Below are 22207 nucleotides of genomic sequence, written 5' to 3'. Positions count from 1 at the left end.
TCATGAAGAGGATTTGGAAGTGTGTTCTTTTCTGTTGTTTAAATATTGATTTGTTCCTGCCAGCAAGGCTGCTGTAACAACTTAGTAAGCTTTAAAAAAACCCTAAAACATCACATAGCTGCTGTGAAAGCATCTATGCCTGCTTCCCCACTGAGTCAGCTGGACTTGAGGCATACACTAGCAGTGCCAAAATACCCAGGCTCTGGTCTGGCTGACTTCTCTTTGATATCTTCTGGACAGAAAATGGTTGATAAATACACTGGGGCCAAACCATATGTTTTTCATGTTGACTCACATCCTCTTAGGGATTGGCTATATTCGTTGCCCTAATTTCTACTTCACCTTTTAACTGAACTAGGATCCTGGTCCAAGGTGACCTTGGCTTTCTCCATCCACGGCTCCAAATCTTAATGGCCCTTGGAAAATATTAGCAAGGGTAAATGTGAAGGAAGGCAGTACTAGAAACAAGACTCCCATATGCTGTGTTGCATGCAGCATCTGGAGTTGTGGGTAGTTTCTAGGAGATCTGTAGTTTAGATGATTTTGACAGTGTTTGACAGGTGTGTTGCAGAACATGGCTTTCTAAACTATGATGTTTAAACAAATCTGTGTTTTAGGATCCAGCATTGCCCAAACTCCAAGTGCTGAACTGCTTACTTGTTTGGGGTTGTGGTGGTGGTTTGGTTTTTTTGATTGTTGGCTGTGTCAGATATCTTTCCTTAATTTACCAGATTTCCACTCCCTTTCCTTCCAGCAAGATCAGACTTCAACCCAGGACTATGCACACTCCCATTGAGATATTGGAACAATACATCTCACTGGATGACCATGCAAGATGATTTTCTGTTCCTGATCCTAGAACTCTTCTATGCTGGATCTGGAATGGATGTTGTAATCCTCCAAAAAGGTGTGGGTACCACCACCAAAGGTAGCAGGACTTGAGTTCACCCTGTCCTTTCTTAAGAAGGCACAAAACCCACAGCTCTCATTTTCAGAAGCATATCCCATGTAGGGTTTGCTGAGCTGGATCCTACAAAGACTTTTCAACTGAACATAATGTTGCACAAAGTTCACAAAACCTGAAAGCTTTAACCACAAGACTGAAGACTCATTCCCATAAACCTTTTCTCTGGCAGACAGAAAAGATTTTTTCTGTACAAAACTGAACAGCTTCAGCCAGATACTGAGGGACATCCTCCCCATAAGAGCTTGGCCACTGAGAGCAGCTGGTGAAACATGAGGATTCATGTCTCCCCAGGCAGAGAAACGGCATGAAGCCAGAATTTCCTCTCAGCATGGACGAAAATTCTCCTCTCTGTGTGGTAAAAATGGATCAAAGTATTAGGAGACTTTCTCTTCCATCTCTCTCTGTGTTAAGCACAACCCATTGAATAGACTCCCTCTGAAGATGCCAAATAGATCAAGTAAGAAGATACCTGGGGACAAATTAGGCTATGCATCATGATGGCACTTAGCTATGAGGTAAGACTGAGGTACTTAGTTTGGCTGTAGCTTACTGTGCTAGTGCTCACAGTGACAGATATCAATGGTTTACTGCCACCCACAACATCCTCATAGATAAGCTTAGGAGATCACAGAGTCATAAAATCATTGAATCAATCATGTTGGAAGAGACCTCCAAGATCAGCCAGTCCAAGCTATCACCCAGCCCTATCCAGTCAACCAGACCATGGCACTAAGTGCCTCATCCAGGCTTTGCTTGAACACCTCCAGGGACAGTGCCTCCACCACCTCCCTGGGCAGCCCATTCCAATGGCAAATCACTCCTTCTGTGAAGAACTTCCTCCTAACATCCAGCCTATACTTCCCCCAGCACAGAATCAAGCTGGGGGCCTGTAGCCAGTAGTGTTTCCCAAGGATCAGTACTGGATCCAGTTTTATTCAATACCTTTATGAACGACCTTGATGAGGGCACTGAGTGTACCCTCAGCAAGTTCCTGATGATACAAAACTGTGTGAGTTGCTGACATACCTCAGGCTGTGCTGCCATGCAATGAGATCTAGACAGGCTGAGAGCTGGGTGAAGGCAAACCATATAAAGTTCAGTCAGGACAAGTGCAGGGTCCTCCATCTGGGGAGGAGTAACAACAGGCACCAATATAGATTGGGGCTGCCCTGCTCTAAAGCAGCTACATGAAGAAAGACCTTGGAGTGCTCCTGGACAATAAGTTCTGCATGGGCCAGCAAAGTGTCTTTGTTACCAAGAGAGCCAATGGCATCCTGGGGCACATCAAGAAAAGTGTGACCAGCAGGTCTAGGGAGGTTCTTCTCCTTCTCTATCTGTCCTGGTGAGACCACACCTGGAACACTGTGTCCAGTTTTGTGCTTCCTGGTTCAGGAGAGGCAGGGACCAGCTGGGAAGAGTCCAGTGGAGAGCCACAAGGATGGCTGGGGGACTTTAGCATCTCCCATATGAGGAGAGACTGAGAGCTCTGGAGCTGTTTAGTCTGGAGAAGAGAAGACTGAGAGGAGATCTGATCAGGGAGTACAAATATCTGGGGGGTGGGTGTCAACTTGATGGGGCCAATCTCTTTTCAGTGGTCAGCAGCAATAACCCAAGGACCAACAGCTACAAAGTGGAATAGAGAAGGTTTCAGCTCAGCATGAGGAAAAAACTGCTTTACAGCAAGGGTGACAGAGCACTGGAACAGGCTGCCCAGAGAGGCTGTGGAATCTCCCTCTCTGGAGACTTTCCAAACCCACATGGATGCATTCCTGTGCAAACTACCCTAGGGGATCCTGCCTTGGCAGGGAGGTTGGACTCCTTGATCTCTGAAGGTCCTTTCTGACCTCTAAGGTTCTGTGATTATGTTTTAATTTTCCAGGAATAAGATTTGAACACAGACCCCTAACAGTGGAAATTAGATACAGAAAAATTCCCATTAATCCAAGCCATTGGTTTCCATTGATTCTTGCAGTGAACAAGCAGTGGTGAGGGTGAGGTTGCACCTCATGGACTGTGTTCAGTTTTGGGCTCCCCACTAAAAGACCACTGAGGTGCTGGAGTGTGTCCAGAAAAGGGCAACAAGGTTGGTGAGGGGGTCTTGAGCACAGGTCCTCTGAGGAGCAGTTGAGGGAGCTGGGGGAGCTCAGCCTGGAGAAGAGGAAGCTGAAGAGAAACCTGATTGCTCTCTACAACTATCTGAAAGGAGGTTGTAGTGGCATGGGGCCCAGCCTCTTCTCCCATATAACAAGTAATAGGACAAAAAGAAATGGCCTTAAGTTGCACCAGGGAGGTTTAGATTGGATATTAGGAAAAATTCCTTTATGAAAAGGGTCATCAGGAACTGAGACAGGCTGCCCAGGGAAGTGGTGAAGTCGTCACCACTGGAAGTGTTCTAAAGATGTTTGGATGAGGTGCTTAGGGACCTCAGGGTTCAACAGTTCTGCACAGGGAGAAGTTAGGTTGTGACTGGACTCAATGAACCTCATGAAATTCAACAAGACCAAGTGCAGGGTCCTGCACTTGATCTGGAACAACCCTCATTATCAATACAGGCTGGGGTGTGAGGTGGTAGAAAGCAGTTATGTGGAAAAAGACTTGGGACTACTGGTGGATGAGAAGATGGACATGAGCCAACAGTAGTGTGCACCTGCAGCTCAGGCTGATTGCGTCTGAGGCTGCATCAAAAGAAGCATGGCCAGCAGAGCAAGAGAAGTGCTTTGGTAAAACCTCATCTGAAGTACTGTGTCCAGCTCCCATGACCTCAACACAGGAAGGACCTGATGGAGAGGATGGTCACAAAAATGATCAGGTGTCTGGGACACCTCTCACAAGCTGAGTGGGCTGGGGTTGTTCAGCTTGGAGAAGAGGAGGCTCCAGGGAGACCTAATAGCAGCCTTTTGGTACTTGAAGGAGTCTACAAGAAAGATGAAAATAAAAGGGATAGGACAAGGGACAATGGTTTTAAATTAAGGAAGAGTAGATTTAGGTTGGACATTAGGAGAAAGTTCTTTACTATGACAGTAATGGAATACTGGAACAGGTTGCCTATGGAGGTAGTTGAGGTCCCATCCTTGGAGATATTCAAAGTTAGGCTTGACAGGGCCTTGGACAACCTGATTTAATGGAAGATGTCCTTGTAGTGGGCTTGGACTAGATGACCTTTGGAGGTCTCTTCCAACCCAAACCATTCTATTATTCTACAATTCTATCTTCAGGTCTTTTCCAATCAGGCAATTCTATGATTCTATGACAGTGGGACTCCACGTCCCTCTCAGGGGGTCAGTGTCAGCCTGCTCAGCATCACAAACTGTGAATATGGGTCCTTTTTTAACTTGTCTGCTGCTTTGTGTCTGAAATTCTGTCACCTTCATGTTTGTCTTCATGCTCCTTCAGAAGGAAAACACATCATGTTGAGATTTGTGAGATAAAACTCTAACCTCAGTGTATTTCATTTTAGTGATACAGATATCTTTCTTCCTAACATAAATAACACTGGATCATGTTAAATGCAACAAGGGAATACACTAGGCTGTGTTTTGACACAATGAAATCAAATGAGCACCCTGAGTGAAATAATTACAGCCTGTCGATGTGAGAATATTCCTGCAGAACATTTCCACCTGAAGGAACTTCAGCATTCTAAGGAGATGTTACCTGAAGCAGCACCACACTTGAATCTTGCACTTGGCTCTCCAGATTCCAGGCTGGGTGTCTGGGTTATTTCAGTCCTACTCAAATGCAGAGGGAGGCCACATATAGGAGCAGTTAAAAGCCAGGGGGAAGTTTAAAAGTGCATTATTTTAGGAAGAGTACAGGTGAAAAACAGAAAACTGGGGCTGAGGGTTTTTCCTTTAAAAAAATGTTAAAAAATCAAACCTAGTGATTTCTTGTTTAGCCACATACCTCCTGTTTGGCACCTCTTTCAGCACCTTATTAATGCAAAGTCATGGTCTCCCACGTAACTGCCTCTGCAGAATGTCTTGCCCTTGGTTATACTGAAGGTGAACCAAGTCCAATATCCTGTGCACTCAGAATGAATGAAAAGCTGAGGCCAGCAGCAATTGCCAAGAAACCTGGGCTCAGACAGGGATGGATGCTTGCCAGCCTCTGTTACCATGAACTTGGTAACACAGCTCAATGAGCTTGGTTAGCAACCTGCTTACAAGCCTTTCAGAAGCACAAGGAAGAGATGCTGTTCCTGAGTGATTTAAAAATATACCAGCATCATCGTTGTGGGCACAAATGCCCCATGGCAGCGACAGCTCCAAACACTTACATTTAACCACCATTGTCAAAACCCATGCAGGTCTGGTAAAGCCATGGCTGATCAGTGTTCATACCTTTTGCTTCAGTTGTAAAACCGTCTGCTTTATTTGATGAAATTCCTTACAAGAGGCACAGCATGTCCCTGGTTTTGCCACATTTTCAGACTTCTCAGGGAGCCCAGCTGAAAGAAAGCAGTTTCCAATGCAAATATCAAGATCCAAAGGAAAGAAATTCATGAAGCAAATGCAAAAGCAACTTGAAGGTTGTTACATTTCCCCAGCCTATGAAGAGAATCTTGACATTATTAATGCTGTGATTGTGAACTGCTGTATAAGGCTTAGAAACTTGGTATGGACAGCTCTGAGCTCATTTTGAAACCAGCTGTTTCCAGTTAACAATCCCCAAAGTATTTCTTTTCCTTTTTTTTAAATACCTGGAAAAGTTCACACCCCTTCTTTCAGCTTTGTGTTTGGGGAAGACTAACCCTATAGGCCTAACTGATTTGCAGTTCCTTGCAGGGCAGATTTTTATATGCTATAAGTTACAGTAAAATCCCTCACACAATATGGTAATTTCATTCACTCTGCACTAGGTGCTCTTTATCATTGCTGGTTATTCCTCTGTGTGATGGAATCAACCTGAGCAGAGATGGGGATTGAGATTAATGATAGGGATTTGAATCCACACAAGAGATAGAGTCACACCTGTTGATACTACAAGAATTATTTTAAGTGATCCAAACTGTAAGAGATGTTACAAATGTTGGTTTTATCCCTTTCCCAGTCCCATATACAGTGAAACAATTTGCATCACAAACAAAAGTATTGATTTAATAGATGACCACTTAAAGAGAAATGTGGTTTCCAAATCACAGGATGGCACTTACTGGCAAACTCTGGTAAGTTCTTTTTCACTTCCACGTGTAGTTGTTGAGAAGCATCAAGTGTGTTGAGACTCTGCATATGATGTGTTTGTTGCCAGATATTGCCAGAGGTGATTGGTGGTAACTAGCAATGGCTTCACTGAGGGCAAATCATGCCTGATAGATTTGGCGGCTTTTTATGATGAATTCACAGCAACATTGGGCAAGGGAAGGGCAACTGACAGCATCTGCCTGGACCTGAGTAAGGTATTTGACTCTGTCCCACAGGACATCCTGGTCACCAAACTGAAAAACACAGACTGGGTGGGTGGAGCACTGCTGGATAAGGAGTTGGCTGGATGGTCATATGCAGAGAGTGGTGATCAATGGCACAATGTCCACCTGGAGACCAGTGACAAATGGCACCCCTCGGGGGTCAGTGCTGGCACCAGTGCTGTTTAATATCTTTGTGAGTGACATGGACAGAGGAATCGAGTGCACCCTCAGCAAGTCTGCAGATAACACCAAGCTGTGTGCCACACTCAACTTGCTAGAGGCCAGGGATCCATCCAGAGGAATCTGGACAGGCTGAAGAGGTGGGCCCAGGTGAACCTCATTGCATTCAGAAAGGCCAGGTGTAAGGTCCTGCACCTGATTTGGCAATCCCAAGCACAAATACAGACTGGGTGGTGAATGGCTGAGAGCAGCCCTGAGGAAAAGGACCTAGAAGTCTGGGTTGATAAAAAGCTCAACATGAGCTGGCAGTGTGAGTGCAGCCCAGACAGCAGCTGCGTGCTGGGCTGCAGCAAGAGCAGTGTGGCCAGCAAGGCAAGGGAGAGGATTCTCCCCCTTTACTCTGCTCTCCTTAGACCCCACCTTGAGTACTGTGTGCAGTTCTGGAGCCTCCAGCACAAGAAGGACATGGAACTGTTGGAGCGAGTCCAGAGGAGGGCCACAAAGATGACCAGAGGGCTGCAGCAGCTCTGCTATGAGGACAGACTATGAGAGTTGGGGCTCTGCAGCCTGGAGAAGAGAAGGCTTTGAGGAGACCTTATAGTGGCCTTCCAGACTTACAGGAGGGCTGGGGAGGGGCTATGTAGAAGGTCTTGTAATGACACTACAAGGGGTAATGGGTTTAAAATGACAGAGGGGAGATTTAAACTAGATGTTAGGAAGAAGTTCTTTACAGTGAGGGTGGTGAGACACTGGCACAGGTTGCCCAGGGAGGTTGTGGATGCTCCCTCCCTGGGAAGCCAGATTGGATGAGGCCTTGAGTGACCTCTTCTAGTGGGAGGTGTCCCTGCCTATGGCAGGGGCTTGGAACTGAATGATCTTTGAGGTCTCTTCCAACCTAAGCCATTCTGTGATTCTCTATGATATTATCTGGAAGGATTATTGGATGTCTTTGAACACCAACCTTCCAGAGCATGTCCTGTAATGGAAAAACTCTGCATGTGCTCCTGGTTAAAGCTACCAAATCCTTAAAATCTTCAAAAAGGATCAGCTACAGTATGCTTAGCTGTTGTGTTATACTTCTCACTTGGGTGGGCACACACTTTAATGTCCTTTATCTTTTCAGAATTTCACATATATTGATTTGAGCTTTTAATAATAAAGATACTGTGTGGTACTTGACTTTAGGTGTTTGAAGAGCCCAGTAAGGAATATTGCATACATCAGATGGTTATCTAGGGACAGCAGATGTGAAAATTTAGGAAAAAAGTGATTTTTTGTTATGTTTAGTCTACTGGATGTAATGCCACATCAGGTATGCTCGCTTTTGGAAGAGAAAAATGCATTCCTCTAGTCTCCTAATCACGTAGAAGACAGCTGTAAGGGCCCTGACTACACAGTGTCTGCTGGTTTCCTTCCTCACTGCTGTATTTATAATGCTAATGATTTTGTCTTTGGCTCCTTGCAAAGACTCTTTGTCCATAATAAGACTTTCTTTTGCAGAATAAAGAATCAGCAATGTGAAGTGGTTGTTTTTTTTTTTTCTCTCCTTTAACAAGGTGTATGCTGTGATAAAGACACATCTTGGTATTTCTTTAAGCTAAGTTTTCTCTTCATCACATCTCAGTAACTGTGGCTCCCTGATGGAGTTCTTCCTCCCTCTCCAATTTGTCATCTTCCTCCGTTTTGGGACTAGTGCAGGATTTACAAATGCACATATAAAGCCATTAGGAAAAAAAAAAGTCTTTCTTTTTCAAGCTCAAATAAAGTTTGAGTTAGATACTAGACTTAACCAAAATTCCTTTTAATATCTATCTTACCAAACAAGGTCTTTCATACCGTGTTAAGAAAAGTTGCTGAAAGCAACACAGAGTCATAGGGGAGAAAGTGCCAGAGGCTCTGCTATTTGAAACCTAATACAGTCCCACTAGAATCAGTGGAATTACATGCAGATTAAGAAGTGGTGGATTTGGCCTAGTGTCTCATTACAAAATCCATTTTGTCTTCCAGAAGGATGTGGCACATGGGGCTGACAAGCATAGATAAAACAAGGCTGTAACAATCCATGGAGATGAATGTGTGGGGGTGTCTGCTAATGTTTGGGATATATCATACTAGCGAACTTTCTGCAAATCCAGTTGGATTGACTTGTCAGAGGAAGAAGTCCAACAGCATCATATAAGCAAGCATGAGCTATGTCCCAGGAGAGAGGTGTAATCCCCCTAACTCATACCAGACAGAGGTGATGATTTGCCCAGGGAAGAAGTCATCCATCAAACATTTGCTCTTACCCTCATCTGATCCTGTATCAGGATCAAACTATGAATAAAGCCAGGATAAAGCATGGATAAAGCCAGAAGCCACCTAGGGCAGGCCAGAGGGACGGGAAGCAATTAGATGGAACCACCCACGCACGGTGCAGGAATAGAGGTCGCCTACCAGGGTCAGTTTGGCCAGCAGTGAGCGAGGCACAGCCTGTTTCCACTGCACAGATCTACACCAGGAAACTAAAATTCTTTCAAAGAAGACTTGATCCAGCCCCGTTTTTGGAAGTCTTTCCAAAGCACAGAGTCTAGTTTATGTCTGATGTTGCTGTTGTGATAGAAGTCCTTTTGTCTTGGCAAGACATCGGTGAGCCCCATGGTGCCTATTGATAAGAGATCTACTTGGGGGAGTGATGAAGTTTTGCATGTGCTCGAAGCCTCTCTCTTGCTGATGCTGGAAGAGAAGGAGATGCTGGCGGGGGAGAGCTCTGCAGGGAGCTGTGCCGCAGGCAGTCTTTGCATGGAGACTGTTGGTCATCTGTCTTATATTTACCCTGTGGTAAAGGGTTGGACTTGATGATCTGTGAGGTCTCTTCCAACCTTGGTGATACTGTGATATTATCTGGGCTCAGCCTGCTGAGATGGTTTCATTTGCCTACTTCTGTGTGGGTAGCTGTATTGTCTCTATCAAATGCAATATGATTATAGATGCGAGGAAAACATTCCCTATTCTTGTGCCCACAGACAAACCCAAAGCTCTTGGTCCAGCTCACTTAGCCAAAAATGTGCCTGGATTGCACCATTCAGGCACGACATGATGAAAACAGGAATAGTGCCTCCTGGGAAACATGCAGCATGGTTAGAGATGGAGAGGGATACATATGTTTTCATGCCTCTCACGCTAAATTTTAAAATCAAATTTAAGGGTTCCAGCTACCAGGAGTAGCAAATCATCTGCTCGTTAAGGAAGATCATTCCGGCGCGGCTGCAGGGCTGGTGCTGGCCACCAGGTGGTGCCCTGCCACAGCTGGTTTCGCACGGCTGCCCGGACCTGCGGTTTGCTTCGGGGTGAGTTCGGCACATAACCCCCCCCCGAAACAGCAATGGCCAGCTCCACTTCTAGTTGCACCATAGGTCTGGCAATTAGAATTGTCATCCTGGAGTATAGAGGGCTAACAGAGCATAAAGTGTCCTCCTCTGCATCATACCTCTGGGTTGGAGGGCAGAAGGGCTCTGCAGCGGGACCTTGACTGCCTGGACAGATGGGCAGAGTCCAATGGGATGGAGTTCAATAGCTCCAAGTGCAGGGTGCTGCACTTTGGCCACAACAACCCCATGCAGAGATACAGGCTGGGGTCGGAGTGGCTGGAGAGCAGCCAGACAGAGAGGGATCTGGGGGTGCTGATTGATACCCACCTGAACATGAGCCAGCAGTGTGCCCAGGTGGCCAAGAGAGCCAGTGGCATCCTGGCCTGCATCAGGAATGGTGTGGCCAGCAGGAGCAGGGAGGTCATTCTGCCCCTGTACTCTGCACTGGTTAGACCTCACCTTGAGTACTGTGTTCAGTTCTGGGCCCCCCAGTTTAGGAGGGACATTGAGATGCTTGAGTGTGTCCAGAGAAGGGCGACGAGGCTGGGGAGAGGCCTTGAGCACAGCCCTACGAGGAGAGGCTGAGGGAGCTGGGATTGGTTAGCCTGGAGAAGAGGAGGCTCAGGGGTGACCTTATTGCTGTCTACAACTACCTGAAGGGTGGTTGTGGCCAGGAGGAGGTTGCTCTCTTCTCTCAGGTGGCCAGCACCAGAATGAGAAGACACAGCCCCAGGCTGTGCCAGGGGAAATTTAGGCTGGAGGTGAGGAGAAAGTTCTTCACTGAGGGAGTCATTGGACACTGGAATGGGCTGCCCGGGGAGGTGGTGGAGTCGCTGTCCCTGGGGCTGTTCAAGGCAGGATTGGACATGGCACTTGGTGCCATGGTCTAGCCTTGAGCTCTGTGGTAAAGGGTTGGACTTGGTGATCTATGAGGTCTCTTCCAACCTTGCTGATACAGTGATACTGTGATACAGCTGATTTGGGAAAGGTCGTGAGAGGTAGTGGATGTTTAATTCCCGGTTAACTGCCTCAGCTGACTTCTTCGTGTGCTGTGTACATTCAGTGTAAAATTAGTGTTTTGCAAGTATTAGAATTACTTGCACAGCCTTAAATACGTTGCATGGTTGGTTATTCCAAATGCTTTGGACGTTATTCAGTCAGGAAACTTGAACTAGTCCGAACAAAAGTTAAATGAAAAAATATTTGCAAGGGTCATTATATAGGTCGCATCTCTCTCCCTTATGACCTCTTCCCCTCTTCTTCCCCCCAGGAAATCTGAAAACTGCAAGGAACAATTATAAGGTGATGGCTCCAGTTACAGATTGTCAGAGGATACTCAAAATTATAAATTGCTCTGGACATCCAATGGGATTTGGAGCACCCAATGATATGTGTATTCAGGCATTAATTGATGAGTTTATGCTAAGTCACCATTCATCAAAAGAGGTGGTTGTGTGTTTTGGTTTTGTTTTGTTTTGTTTTGTTTTGTTTTGTTTTGTTTCTTTTAACAGAACACAGATTGTTCTCTTCCTGCTTTCTTTTTAAATTGTCATACCTATATTTAACCTGCTGTACTTTAAATGCTGTAATTTATTAACTCGAGGGAGATAAAAAACTCTGATGTAATTTATACACAGCTCATATAGTTTCATAATGTGAAACCAACAGTGAAAAGTAATAACAAGCCCTCACTTCTACCCCTTTCCCATCACATATTATCCTCATTTTTAAAAACAGAAAAATAAAAAGGGGGGGGGGGGGGGGGGGGGGGGAAGTGACCACAGTCACAAATTAATTGCAGGTCAGCAGATTTTGGTGTTACTTGATGACATTTTGTAATTGATTTAAGCAATGCTTTAAAAGTGTGTGGAATTCCCAGACACACCTTTACTGAGCCTCTGAGTGCCTAAAGACACTAAGCATCTCACCCAGGGCCATTTGCTAATCTCAGATGTAGGCACATAAATACAAAATAAGGTTACTGAAATTAATTTAATTAACAGATTAAATTCTTGAAGACTTAGGATTAGCATCTGGCTTTTTTTTGGTTCTCTCCCTCCCCCCACACACCTCCATGTCTCCTGAGGCTGCAAACTAGGTGTAACTCAGGTTGGTGTGAGAGGAAAATATGGCTTTTGTCAGATGAATACAGCAGAAATGGTTTAACCAAAGCTGTAACAGCAAGTTTCACCATTTTGCCACCCTGCCACCATTTGGCCATCCTGCCTTCCTAGGGAGTGGTACCTTCCTGATCCTTGAATGTACTTCTGCTCTTTCTTTACAGATGTGACTACTGATTTACTGTTGTGTGTGTGCAGCTCATGAGCTGTGGAGAGGGAGAGTGTGTGGTGGGACTGTTCTGCAGGTGCGCAGGTACCTAGGAACAACCTGGGCTGTTAAGAGGTATAAGCTACAGTCCAGCTTCAGACCTCCTGCTCCAAGTGTAGTGTAGGAGCAGTTCCTCCTTAGAAGAATTAATCTTTTAGACAGCCCTTTGGGCCAGAGTCATTAAGCCCCACTCGCATATACCTTTATCTCCTTTGGTGCACGTCTTGCCATCATCCTCCCGGATGTAGCCTTCATGACACTCACACCTGTAGCTGCCCATAGTGTTGACACAGATCTGAGGGCAGAGTGTCCCATTGCTTGTAGCACACTCATCAATATCTGGAGAAAAGCAAGAGTTCACAATGTACTAAAACTGGGGGTTTCAGACCTCAAGTGCAATAAAAGACCTCCTTTAAAGGTGTCAGGATGTTTTGTGGTTAAATCAATGAGTAACAGCAGCACCGCTGGTACTTGGGGATGGAGTGCCAACTGCACTACTGTTAACACACCTGGCATCCTATCAGTCATAATTGCTTGCCATTTGAAATCAACAGTGAAAAATAAGAACAAGCCTCCACTTTTACTCCTTTTCCATCACATTATTCTCACAAGCAAAGCTCCTTTCTGCAAACTTTGCCATTGGAATGGGCTGCCCAGGGAGGTGGTGGAGTCACCGTCCCTGGTGGTGTTCAAGAAAAGACTGGATGAGGCACTTAGTGCCATGGTCTAGTTGACTGGATAGGGCTGGGTACTACGTCGGACTATAAGGTCTTGGAGGTCTCTTCCAACTTGGTTGATTCTATGAAAAACTTTTTCTCTCTCCCACAGCAAACCACACAGAGCAGGATGAGACTGGCCACACAAGGACCACATCTATGTTATCAGTCCTGAATTAGAGACTGGCCATCTGAATCAAACCCCAAGGATTTATTTTCAGCATCAGGTCTGGTTATAGTGCTTCAGGAGTTACTGTTAGAATTATGTCCTTGTCTTAGGCCAAAACCTCAAATACGTCTCAAAACCTCCAGAAGGAATTAATAAAGGGAATATTACATCAGCCCCAAACATCAAAGGGTTTGTGTGCACGTGTCTCATTTTAGCTGCTACCTCCTAATAATTTCAGGGTGATTTACATCTCATGCTTCAGGGAACAAGTCCTTAATAGAGTTATATTAATATATATTACTTGTTTCTTCTGTAATGTTAATAAGAATAAGAAAGGCTCCAGCTCTAAACTGACTTTTAAAAGACTCAAGGGAGGAAGAACCAGAGATGAGTTCAACAAGCACTTCTACTCACCCAGGCAATACGGCTTCTCTCTGTTCCTGTGCCTCTCGCGATCGTAGCGGTACCCAGGGTAGCAAGTGCATAAGACTCGCCCAAAGTTATCCGTGCACTGCTGTTCACAGGGAGCTTCAGCACAGACATCATAGTCTAGAGAGAGAGAGAAGAGTGCAGTTAGGGAAAAAAAAGATACTTTGGCAGCAAATATTTCTGCTAGTTAATAAAGTTGAGTTATATCCTTTTTAAGGACTGGGGGAACCTGGAAATAAAGCATTAGACACAAGCAAAGAATGACAGTAAAACTGTAATTGCTGGTCAGAGGTTTGAAGCCTATTTCTTAAAGCTGGGCTTTAAACAAGGGACACTTTCCCAGTTTGCAGAATATAAGAATTCATCCCACAGAATCACAGAATCATAGAATCAACCAGGTTGGAAACGACCTCCAAGATCAGCCAGTCCAACCTATCCCCCAGCCCTACCCGTCAACTAGACCATGGCACTAGGTACCTCAGCCAGGCTTTTCTTCAACACCTCCAGGGATGGTGCCTCCACCACCTCCCTGGGCAGCCAATTCCAATGCCAATCACTCTCTCTGCCAACAACTTCCTCCTCACATCCAGCCTAGACCTACCCCGGCACAACATGAGACTGTGTCCCCTTGTTCTGTTGCTGGTTGCCTGGGAGAAGAGACCAACCCCCACCTGGCTACAACCTCCCTTCAGGTAGTTGTAGACAGCAATGAGGTCTCCCCTGATCCTCCTCTTCTCCAGGCTCAGAAATATTTAATTACCTGAAATACCTTTGCTGTTCTCTGTCACAAATTTTAAAGTGCTGATAGCAACATTTCCTATGCAGAATACTGTGGAATACTGTGAGGGTAACTGCCACATCCAGGCAGAAACTGTGTAATAAGCAAAAGTTAATTAAAATTGCACAGTAGTTTTTTCAAAGCCAGGTGTAACTCTTCTAGCAAAGAACACATAGCTACAAAACCATTATCACTATTAATAATAATGATGTGCATATTATGGTATGGAAAGTTGCTAGCTGGGCTTGTAAATTAAATAACAAAAGAGTGAAGTCTCCATTGGAAACATGAGTGAGGGTGAATCTGTTTCTGATTGCACTGCTGTGTAGCAGTGGAGCTGAAATTCAGGGAATGGACACCGGAGTGAAACAAGGACTCTCGCACATCCTTGCCCTTCCAGGGGCTGGATTTGGTCCTTGACATGAGGCTGGTTGCAAGGCTGGGTACAAATGGGCAGCCTCAAGCTGTGGGTGCAAGAGATTTGCAGTGCTGTGGGAAACAGAAAACAAGTATCTGGTCTCAAAGCTGTTTCAGGTAAACTCTCCTGAAGGTTGGGTTTTATGCCAAAGCAAGTGGCACTTTATGTCATTGTTTTAGAGGAACATCATCCTACAGACAGCGTCCATGTGGTAGTCACTGTGACTCTCCAGTGACTGGGTACTACTACCACTCCAAACTGGGTGCAGTGGCTGACACACAGGGTTGTGCTGCCATTCAGTGAGACTTATGCAGTCTGGAGAGCTGGGCAGGGAGAAACGGAATGAAATTCAACAAAGGCAAGTGTAGAGTCTTGCATCTGGGAAAACAACCCCAGGTATCAGTATAAGTTGGTGACTGACCTGCTGGATAGCATTGAAGGGAAAAAAGATCTGGGGGTCCTGGTGAATGAAGGTTGACCATGAGCCAGCAGTGTGCTCTTGTGTCCAGGAGGGCCAATGCCATTCTAGGGTGTATTAGAAGGAGCGTGGCTAGTAGGGCGAGAGAGGTTCTCCGGTTCTCCTCCCCCTCTACACCCCTCTGCTCTGAGGCCTCACTGGAGTACTGTGTCCAGTTCTGGGCCCACACGTTCATGAAGTGCATAGAACTGCTTGAGAGAGTCCAGCACAGAGGCATGGAGATGATGAAGGGAATGGAACATCTCTCTTATGAGGAGAGATTGAAGGAGCTGGGGCTCTTTAGCTTGGAGAAGAGGAGACTGAGAGGTGAGCTCATTAATGTTTATAAATATGTAAAGGGTAAGTGCCAGGAGGATGGAGCCAGGCTCCGTTTGTGATGCCCAAGGGCAAGACAAGAGGCAATGGGTGGAAGCTGAGGAGGAATTTTTTTCATTGTTGAGTGTGACAGAACACTGGCACAGGCTGCTCAGTGGGGTTGTGGAGTCTCCCCCTCTGGAGATATTCAAAACCCGCCTGGATGTGTTCCTGTGTGATCTGGTATAGATGATCCTGTTCCACAGGGGCATTGAACTGGATGAACTTTCAGGGTCCCTGTCAGCCCCTGACATTCTGTGATTCTGTGAGTACAGCAGAAATATAAACAGCATCTAACCAAACCTGAGTGTTTCAACTGAATTCCCAGCAATGGACTGTTTTTTCCATATATATGGTACAAAACAATTAAAACTTAGGCTCATTATTGACTCACAGTAATGAGTAGCAGACATCTCTGGGAATGATAGTTTTTCCAAACAATTGGAATTAACTAATAGCAGGCAAAGCAAGTGAAACCACATTTGCTGTTACAGAGCATGCATGCAGTACTGGGGGTAAAAGCAGTGTATTGTATGGTATAGAAAAACATGAAATGAGATTTAACAAGCTGCTGTGTGTCACTGCACAGCCCCTTAGGCCAAAAATACTGTTGTAATGGTGCCAAGCATTTCCTCCCTTGTGCTTGTCACCTTTTGAATAGCAGGCATTCTTTCTTTCCCTCTTACTTCACAACTAGGTTGATTTTAACTCTTGAAGTCTGCCCACAGTGCTGTTGTGGTGAATGGTGGTGCAAGGACTCCAGCCCTTGCCAGGACCAGGATCACATAATGCAGAGCCTTGCACAAGCACAGAAGGAAAAAGTGGTCCTTGCCTTCAAACATGGTCATCCTGAGGACTGTTTTGGGCTTTTTAGGTGATGCTATAATCTGCCATTACGTTTGGCACTGCAAATCAAAAATATAAAGCAACAGTGGTGTTTTCCCTTGGGCAGGACTGCAGTTTTCATTTTCCACTGAAATAAAACCAGAGGCAGAACAGGCTAGTATGGCCAGCACTTAGGTGAACATGCCTGCTCCTTAGTCAGTATGCTCATGCAGGTGCTGGATTAATCCTGTGTGCCATGTTGAGACTATTCAGGCTGGAGACAAAAAGACCTCCGTCCTCCCTGTACTTCCATTAATACACATGCCCTAATAAAATCCTTAAAAACAAGAGCTGGAAGGGACCACCTTCCACCACAAGCAGGATTAGCTAAGTGTAAACCTTTCCCAAGAGGCATTTGTCTAACCTGTACCTAAAAATCCCTCAGGGATGGAGATGCCCCACAATGCCTCACTATTCCAAACGGTTTTTATCCTTGCAGATAAAAAGCCTTTTACTCATATCTTATCCAAATTCCCCTTGCAGCCATTTAAGCCCATTATTTTTGTCTTCCTCTTGGCCATGAAGAACAATTTACTCTCCCCCTTGCAGCATGTTTTTACATACCTAAAAACTGTTATCACGTCTCCCCTCAGTCTCCCTTACTCCAGACTAAACAATGCCAGCTCTTGTTAATCATCTCTTTTGGCATATTTTACGCAACCACTCTTTAAATGCAGTTTTTATATTCACCTTAGCAGATTTTTGCTTTCATACAAAGCTAGGGAAGAACCCAGGAGGTGGAACTCTTCCTGATGGTGGATCCCACATTGTCAACCCACATCACACTGTAGGCAACTCTCACATCACAGAGCTCATAGATAGTAGGATGAAGATGAGCCAGCAGTGTGCCCAGGTGGCCAAGAGAGCCAATGGCATCCTGGCCTGCATCAGCAACAGTGTGGACAGTAGGACCTTGAGTGCTGTGTCCAGTTCTGGGCCCCTCAATTCAAGAGAGATGTTGAGGTGCTGGAACATGTCCAGAGAAGGGCAACAAAGCTGGTGAGGGGCCTGGAGCACAAAGCCTATGAGGAGAGGCTGAGGGAGCTGGGGTTGTTTAGCCTGGAGAAGAGGAGGCTCAGGCCAGACCTCATTGCTGTCTACAACTACCTGAAGGGACATTGTAGCCAGGTGGGGGTTGGTCTCTTCTCCCAGGCAACCAGCAACAGAACAAGGGGACACAGTCTCAAGTTGTGCTGGGGAAAGTATAGGCTGGATGTTAGGAGGAAGTTGTTGCCAGAGAGAGTGATTGGTATTGGAATGGGCTGCCCAGGGAGGTGGTGGAGGCACCGTCGCTGGAGATGTTCAATAGAAGCCTGGATGAGGCACTTAGTGCCATGGTCTAGTTGACTGGATGGGGCTGGGTGCTAGGTTGGACTGGATGATCTTGGAGGTCTCTTCCAACCTGGTTGATTCTATGATTCTATGTGTGTCACAGGCAACAGGACTCCCTTATGAGCAGTCCTCACAACTGGAATGAATATGGGCAAAAGCTGCTGCATCACTTCTGTGTGCAGAGTAAAGCATGGACATGCCTGTCCATGTTCAAGACTCTCACCTGCCAGCCCAGCCTAGGAAATGTTTGAGGATTAATCGAAGTCACTCAGTGAGGGTTAGAATGTTCTAGATTTTAGAAAAATATGAAAAATTGAGGCAGTGTAACAGTGGTCCATGCTGGGCCTAGTCTTGTTCAAAACCTTCATAGATGACCTGGATGAAGGAACAGAATGTATCCTCAGCAAGTTTGCTTATGATACAGAACTGGGAGGAGTGGCTCACACCCCAAAGGGTGTGCTGCCATCACCAAGATCTGGACAGACTGGGCAAAGGTCAACCTTATGAGGTTCAGCAAGTCATAGAGCCTTAGACTTGTTTTGGTTGGAAGGGCAACGAGGCTGGTGAGAGACCTTGAGCACAGCCCTACGAGGAGAGGCTGAGGGAGCTGGGATTGGTTAGCCTGGAGAAGAGGAGGCTCAGGGGTGACCTCATTGCTGTCTACAACTACCTGAGGGGTGGTTGTGGGCAGGAGGAGGTTGCTCTCTTCTCTCAGGTGGCCAGCACCAGAACGAGAGGACACAGCCTCAGGCTGCGCCAGGGGAGATTTAGTCTGGAGGTGAGGAGAAAGTTCTTCACTGAGAGAGTCATTGGACACTGGAATGGGCTGCCTGGGGAGGTGGTGGAGTCGCCGTCCCTGGGGCTGTTCAAGGCAGGATTGGACGTGGCACTTGGTGCCATGGTCTAGCCTTGAGCTCTGTGGTAAAGGGTTGGACTTGATGATCTGTGAGGTCTCTTCCAATCCTAATAATACTGTGATACTGTGATTAATCCACAGCCAAGAAAATTAATTTATAAACCCATAGCAGCAAGAGTGCTCTCTAAAAGAAGCTGTTTCAGACTATAGATGTCCCTTCTTTATTCTCAGTGAAGCCATGAGACAGGACCTGGTTGGATCTGTGAGTTTCCAAGCAAAACAAAAATGATGAGGAGCACTTTTTTTAAAATCTGATTCACTGGTCAGGTGGGGCAGGGAGAGATGTTACAGGAGGAATCAGACATACAAATGAAACTCTGCTCCATGTTTCCTGAGGGTCATTGCTCCCTTCTCCTGCAGCTGAAACTCAGAACAAGAAGGTGAGCCCAAAGTAAATACAATGTCATATCCAGAGGCAGGGAGTCGTACTGGAATGCACTGATTTCTGTTTCTTTTCAAGGGCAAATGAGAATAACAGCACAGAAACCAAAGATGGGTATGGATAAAGACATGAACCTTTGGGAAAGAGTCTGTTTAAATAACAGCTGTCCAAGAAGGAGAGTAGAGTATCCCTGAGGCAGCTGTAACAAGTATCCCTGTGGACAAAGGAGGTGCATCCCTCTCCCAACCTTTCTCCCTGCAGCCATTGCTAAATCAAGTAGAAGACAGGGCTGGAGCTACTTCTCACAGCTTTATGAGTACTGGATTAAAAGGTGCAGATGTGCTCTAGTAAACTCACATCTGTAATGTATTTATGTGCTTGTGTCAGGATATGCATTTCATACAGCTTCTCTGACAAGATTATGCCAAAACAATGTGAGAAGATCCAAGTGATGTCTTGTAACAGTAAATGAAATGAGTACTTCACTGAATCATGTTTCTCATCCTTATACCAACAGTCCAAGATCATCTCAGATGTTACAGCAATTTCTGTGGCCTCTGATGTTCAAGGCAAAGTATAGCTCAAGCTGAAAAAGGAGGAACAGAGAGAAGCCACAGCCAGCAGAGAAATTTAATTAGTGGCAGAAACTCAGGTTACCAAGATGCAGTTAATAGACAGGATTAAGCAAAATCAGTGGGTACATAATAAAAGCTGCAGTCATAATCTCTTCAAACGTCAAGAAATGAAAATTAGAAGCCTAACATGATCTGTTGCCATGGCTTTAATTTTCTATTTTGCTCCTCTTACTTTTCCTGCTGCATGCATTGTATTTAGGAAATAACCAGCATACAAAATTGTTGCAATCCATAGGAAAGCTGAAGGCCAGACTGTAGAGTCCTGACTTCTTTTCTGCCCCAAAGGGATACAGGGCTTCTGCCTCCTGTGCACAAAACCACCTTGTAGAACACGGGACAGCCACCTCTTCTTCACATGGGAAATATCATCTCATGCCATAGACTAAGACAAAACTCACTGCAAAATTACAGGATGAGGACCATCTTGATTTCACCAAAGCCTACCCAGCTCCCTATAGCTGGGTCTGGCACCATGAGTTTCTTCACAGGGAAGCTGCAAGTGCACAGTTCTTCTTTTGAGAATATGTGAGCAGCCAGGAGAAGAGGTACCTGGGGGTGCTGGTGGATAGTAGCTGAAGATGAGGCAGCAGTGTGCCCAGGTGGCCAAGAGAGCCAATGGCATCCTGGCCTGCATCAGGAACAGTGTGGCCAGTAGGACAAGGGAGGTTATTCTTGCCCTGTACTCAGCACTGGTCAGGCAACACCTTGAGTGCTGTGTCCAGTTCTGGGCCCCTCAATTCAAGAGAGATGTTGAGATACTGGAACGTGTCCAGAGAAGGGCAACAAAGCTGGTGAGGGGCCTGGAACACAAACCCTATGAGGAGAGGCTGAGGGAGCTGGGATTGCTTAGCCTGGACAAGAGGAGGCTCAGGGAAGACCTCATTGCTGTCTACAACTACCTGAAGGGAGATTGTAGCCAGGTGGGGGTTAGTCTCTTCTCCCAGGCAACCAACAACAGAATAAGGGGATACAGCCTCAAGTTGTGCCGAGGGAAGTATAGGCTGGATGTTAGGAGGAAGTTCTTATTTTCTTCCTTCCTTTCTTCCTTCCTCTCCCTGCACACACACACACACACACACACACACACACACACACACACACACATATTTTTCTTTCCTTTTTTTTTCTTTTAACCCAGTGCTTTAGTGTTTCCAGCCAGCAGCAGAGAAGATACAGATTTAAAAGCACTGCAGCAGAATCAGAGCTTGGTCTGTAATCCCTGTTGGCTGGACACTGTAATTCAAAAACTAAGTGACTCCTCACAGTACACTAATTTGTCACTCTTCTTTTCAAAACGCCACCATCCCAAGCTGGGAAGGCTTTCAGGTCAGCTCGAGGCTTTCCATATGTCATCACACAGAAGGAGGTGTTAGCATAAACCAATATTTTAAAATCTTTTTTTCAGCAGACAAGATTTACTGGCTTATTGTCCCTGGCCACTTGTTGTTGCCTGACAGCTTATCTGCTCCTGTAACATCATAGCAAATTTAATCCAAATCAGGCAAAGTGGGGGGAATGACTGAAGCAGTCCCATTGCTATTGATCACGTGAAACCACTGTCTGGGTAGACCCAAAAGAGGCCTCCCCCAAGGTTAAGTCAGGCAGAGCTCAACCTTTTCCTAAATGCGAGCATTCTGCAGCCATTTCTGAACGCTGGACTCTGGTATTGCCTTTGCAAAGTACAAAGAGCAGCTCTCCTTGTCCAGGAGGGGGTCATTCCCTTTTCACTGCTTCTTGAACTTCCCTGAGTAATTCTCTATCCCTGTTGTGGAGGGCCTGTAGGCCCGAAAGCAGGCTTATTTATGCCTGCTCTGCCTGGACATGTCTCTCTGCCTGCACCAGGGGTAAATGAGCACAAAGGGGCACAACAGACCAGGGCCATAAAGTCAGTTGCCCAGGACACCTGATTGTGTAAGTCTCCACACGCCCGGCTCATGCCTGCCTGGTGCTAGACCCACATGGTTCCCATATTTGGAGTCCAGGCCTGTGGGTTTTACCTAGTATGGTAAGGTTTGGCTGACTGCCAACCTGATTGGTCATTCGAGTGGCCAATGAGGCCATAACTCTCAGCCCACATTTAATAAATAGGGGTGCACAGGCTCAGGTGCAGCCTTCCCCACATTACTTGCGGCTCTGCCACATTGCTTGCCTGCCTGCGTGCATACTTCTTTGCAGCTGTATGCCTGCCTTTAGTGAGCGTTGGACCTGTGCTCAGACTGCACAGAATCCTGCCTCTGCACCTGGAGATCCTGCCTGCTTACCCCTGGAGAGAGCAGCCAGCAGGATCCAGCAGCATTAGGTCAGAGACTGCCATTTCCCCTGAAACCGGAGGATTCCAGCCTCAAAGTCCACAGGCAGAGACCCTGAAGAATTGGACACTAGGCACAGGCTGATACAGCCTCGGAGGGTGATTAATAATTGATAAGAACTGTAAGTAGATGCCTCTGTAATTTCTATTACCTCTGCCACAAAGCAGAGAGCAGCTT

General features: G+C 46.0%; 1 protein-coding gene across 1 annotated transcript in view; it reads right to left on the bottom strand.

Moving 5' to 3' along the window:
• The window catches only part of CCBE1 (collagen and calcium binding EGF domains 1), a 158155-nt gene that overhangs the window by 18035 nt on the left and 117913 nt on the right, over positions 1 to 22207 (bottom strand). Inside the window, exons 4-6 of the mRNA XM_064140299.1 lie at positions 13529 to 13663; positions 12431 to 12568; positions 5308 to 5414 (exon numbers count right to left, since the gene is read on the bottom strand). Coding sequence (XP_063996369.1) covers positions 5308 to 5414; positions 12431 to 12568; positions 13529 to 13663 — 380 coding nt within the window. The remainder of the gene's footprint in view (positions 1 to 5307; positions 5415 to 12430; positions 12569 to 13528; positions 13664 to 22207) is intronic.

The sequence above is a fragment of the Pogoniulus pusillus genome, chromosome Z, assembly GCF_015220805.1.
Source record: "Pogoniulus pusillus isolate bPogPus1 chromosome Z, bPogPus1.pri, whole genome shotgun sequence".
NCBI lineage: Eukaryota > Metazoa > Chordata > Aves > Piciformes > Lybiidae > Pogoniulus > Pogoniulus pusillus.
Note: the sequence above shows the minus strand (reverse complement) of the source record. Positions and strands in the feature narration are given on the sequence as shown.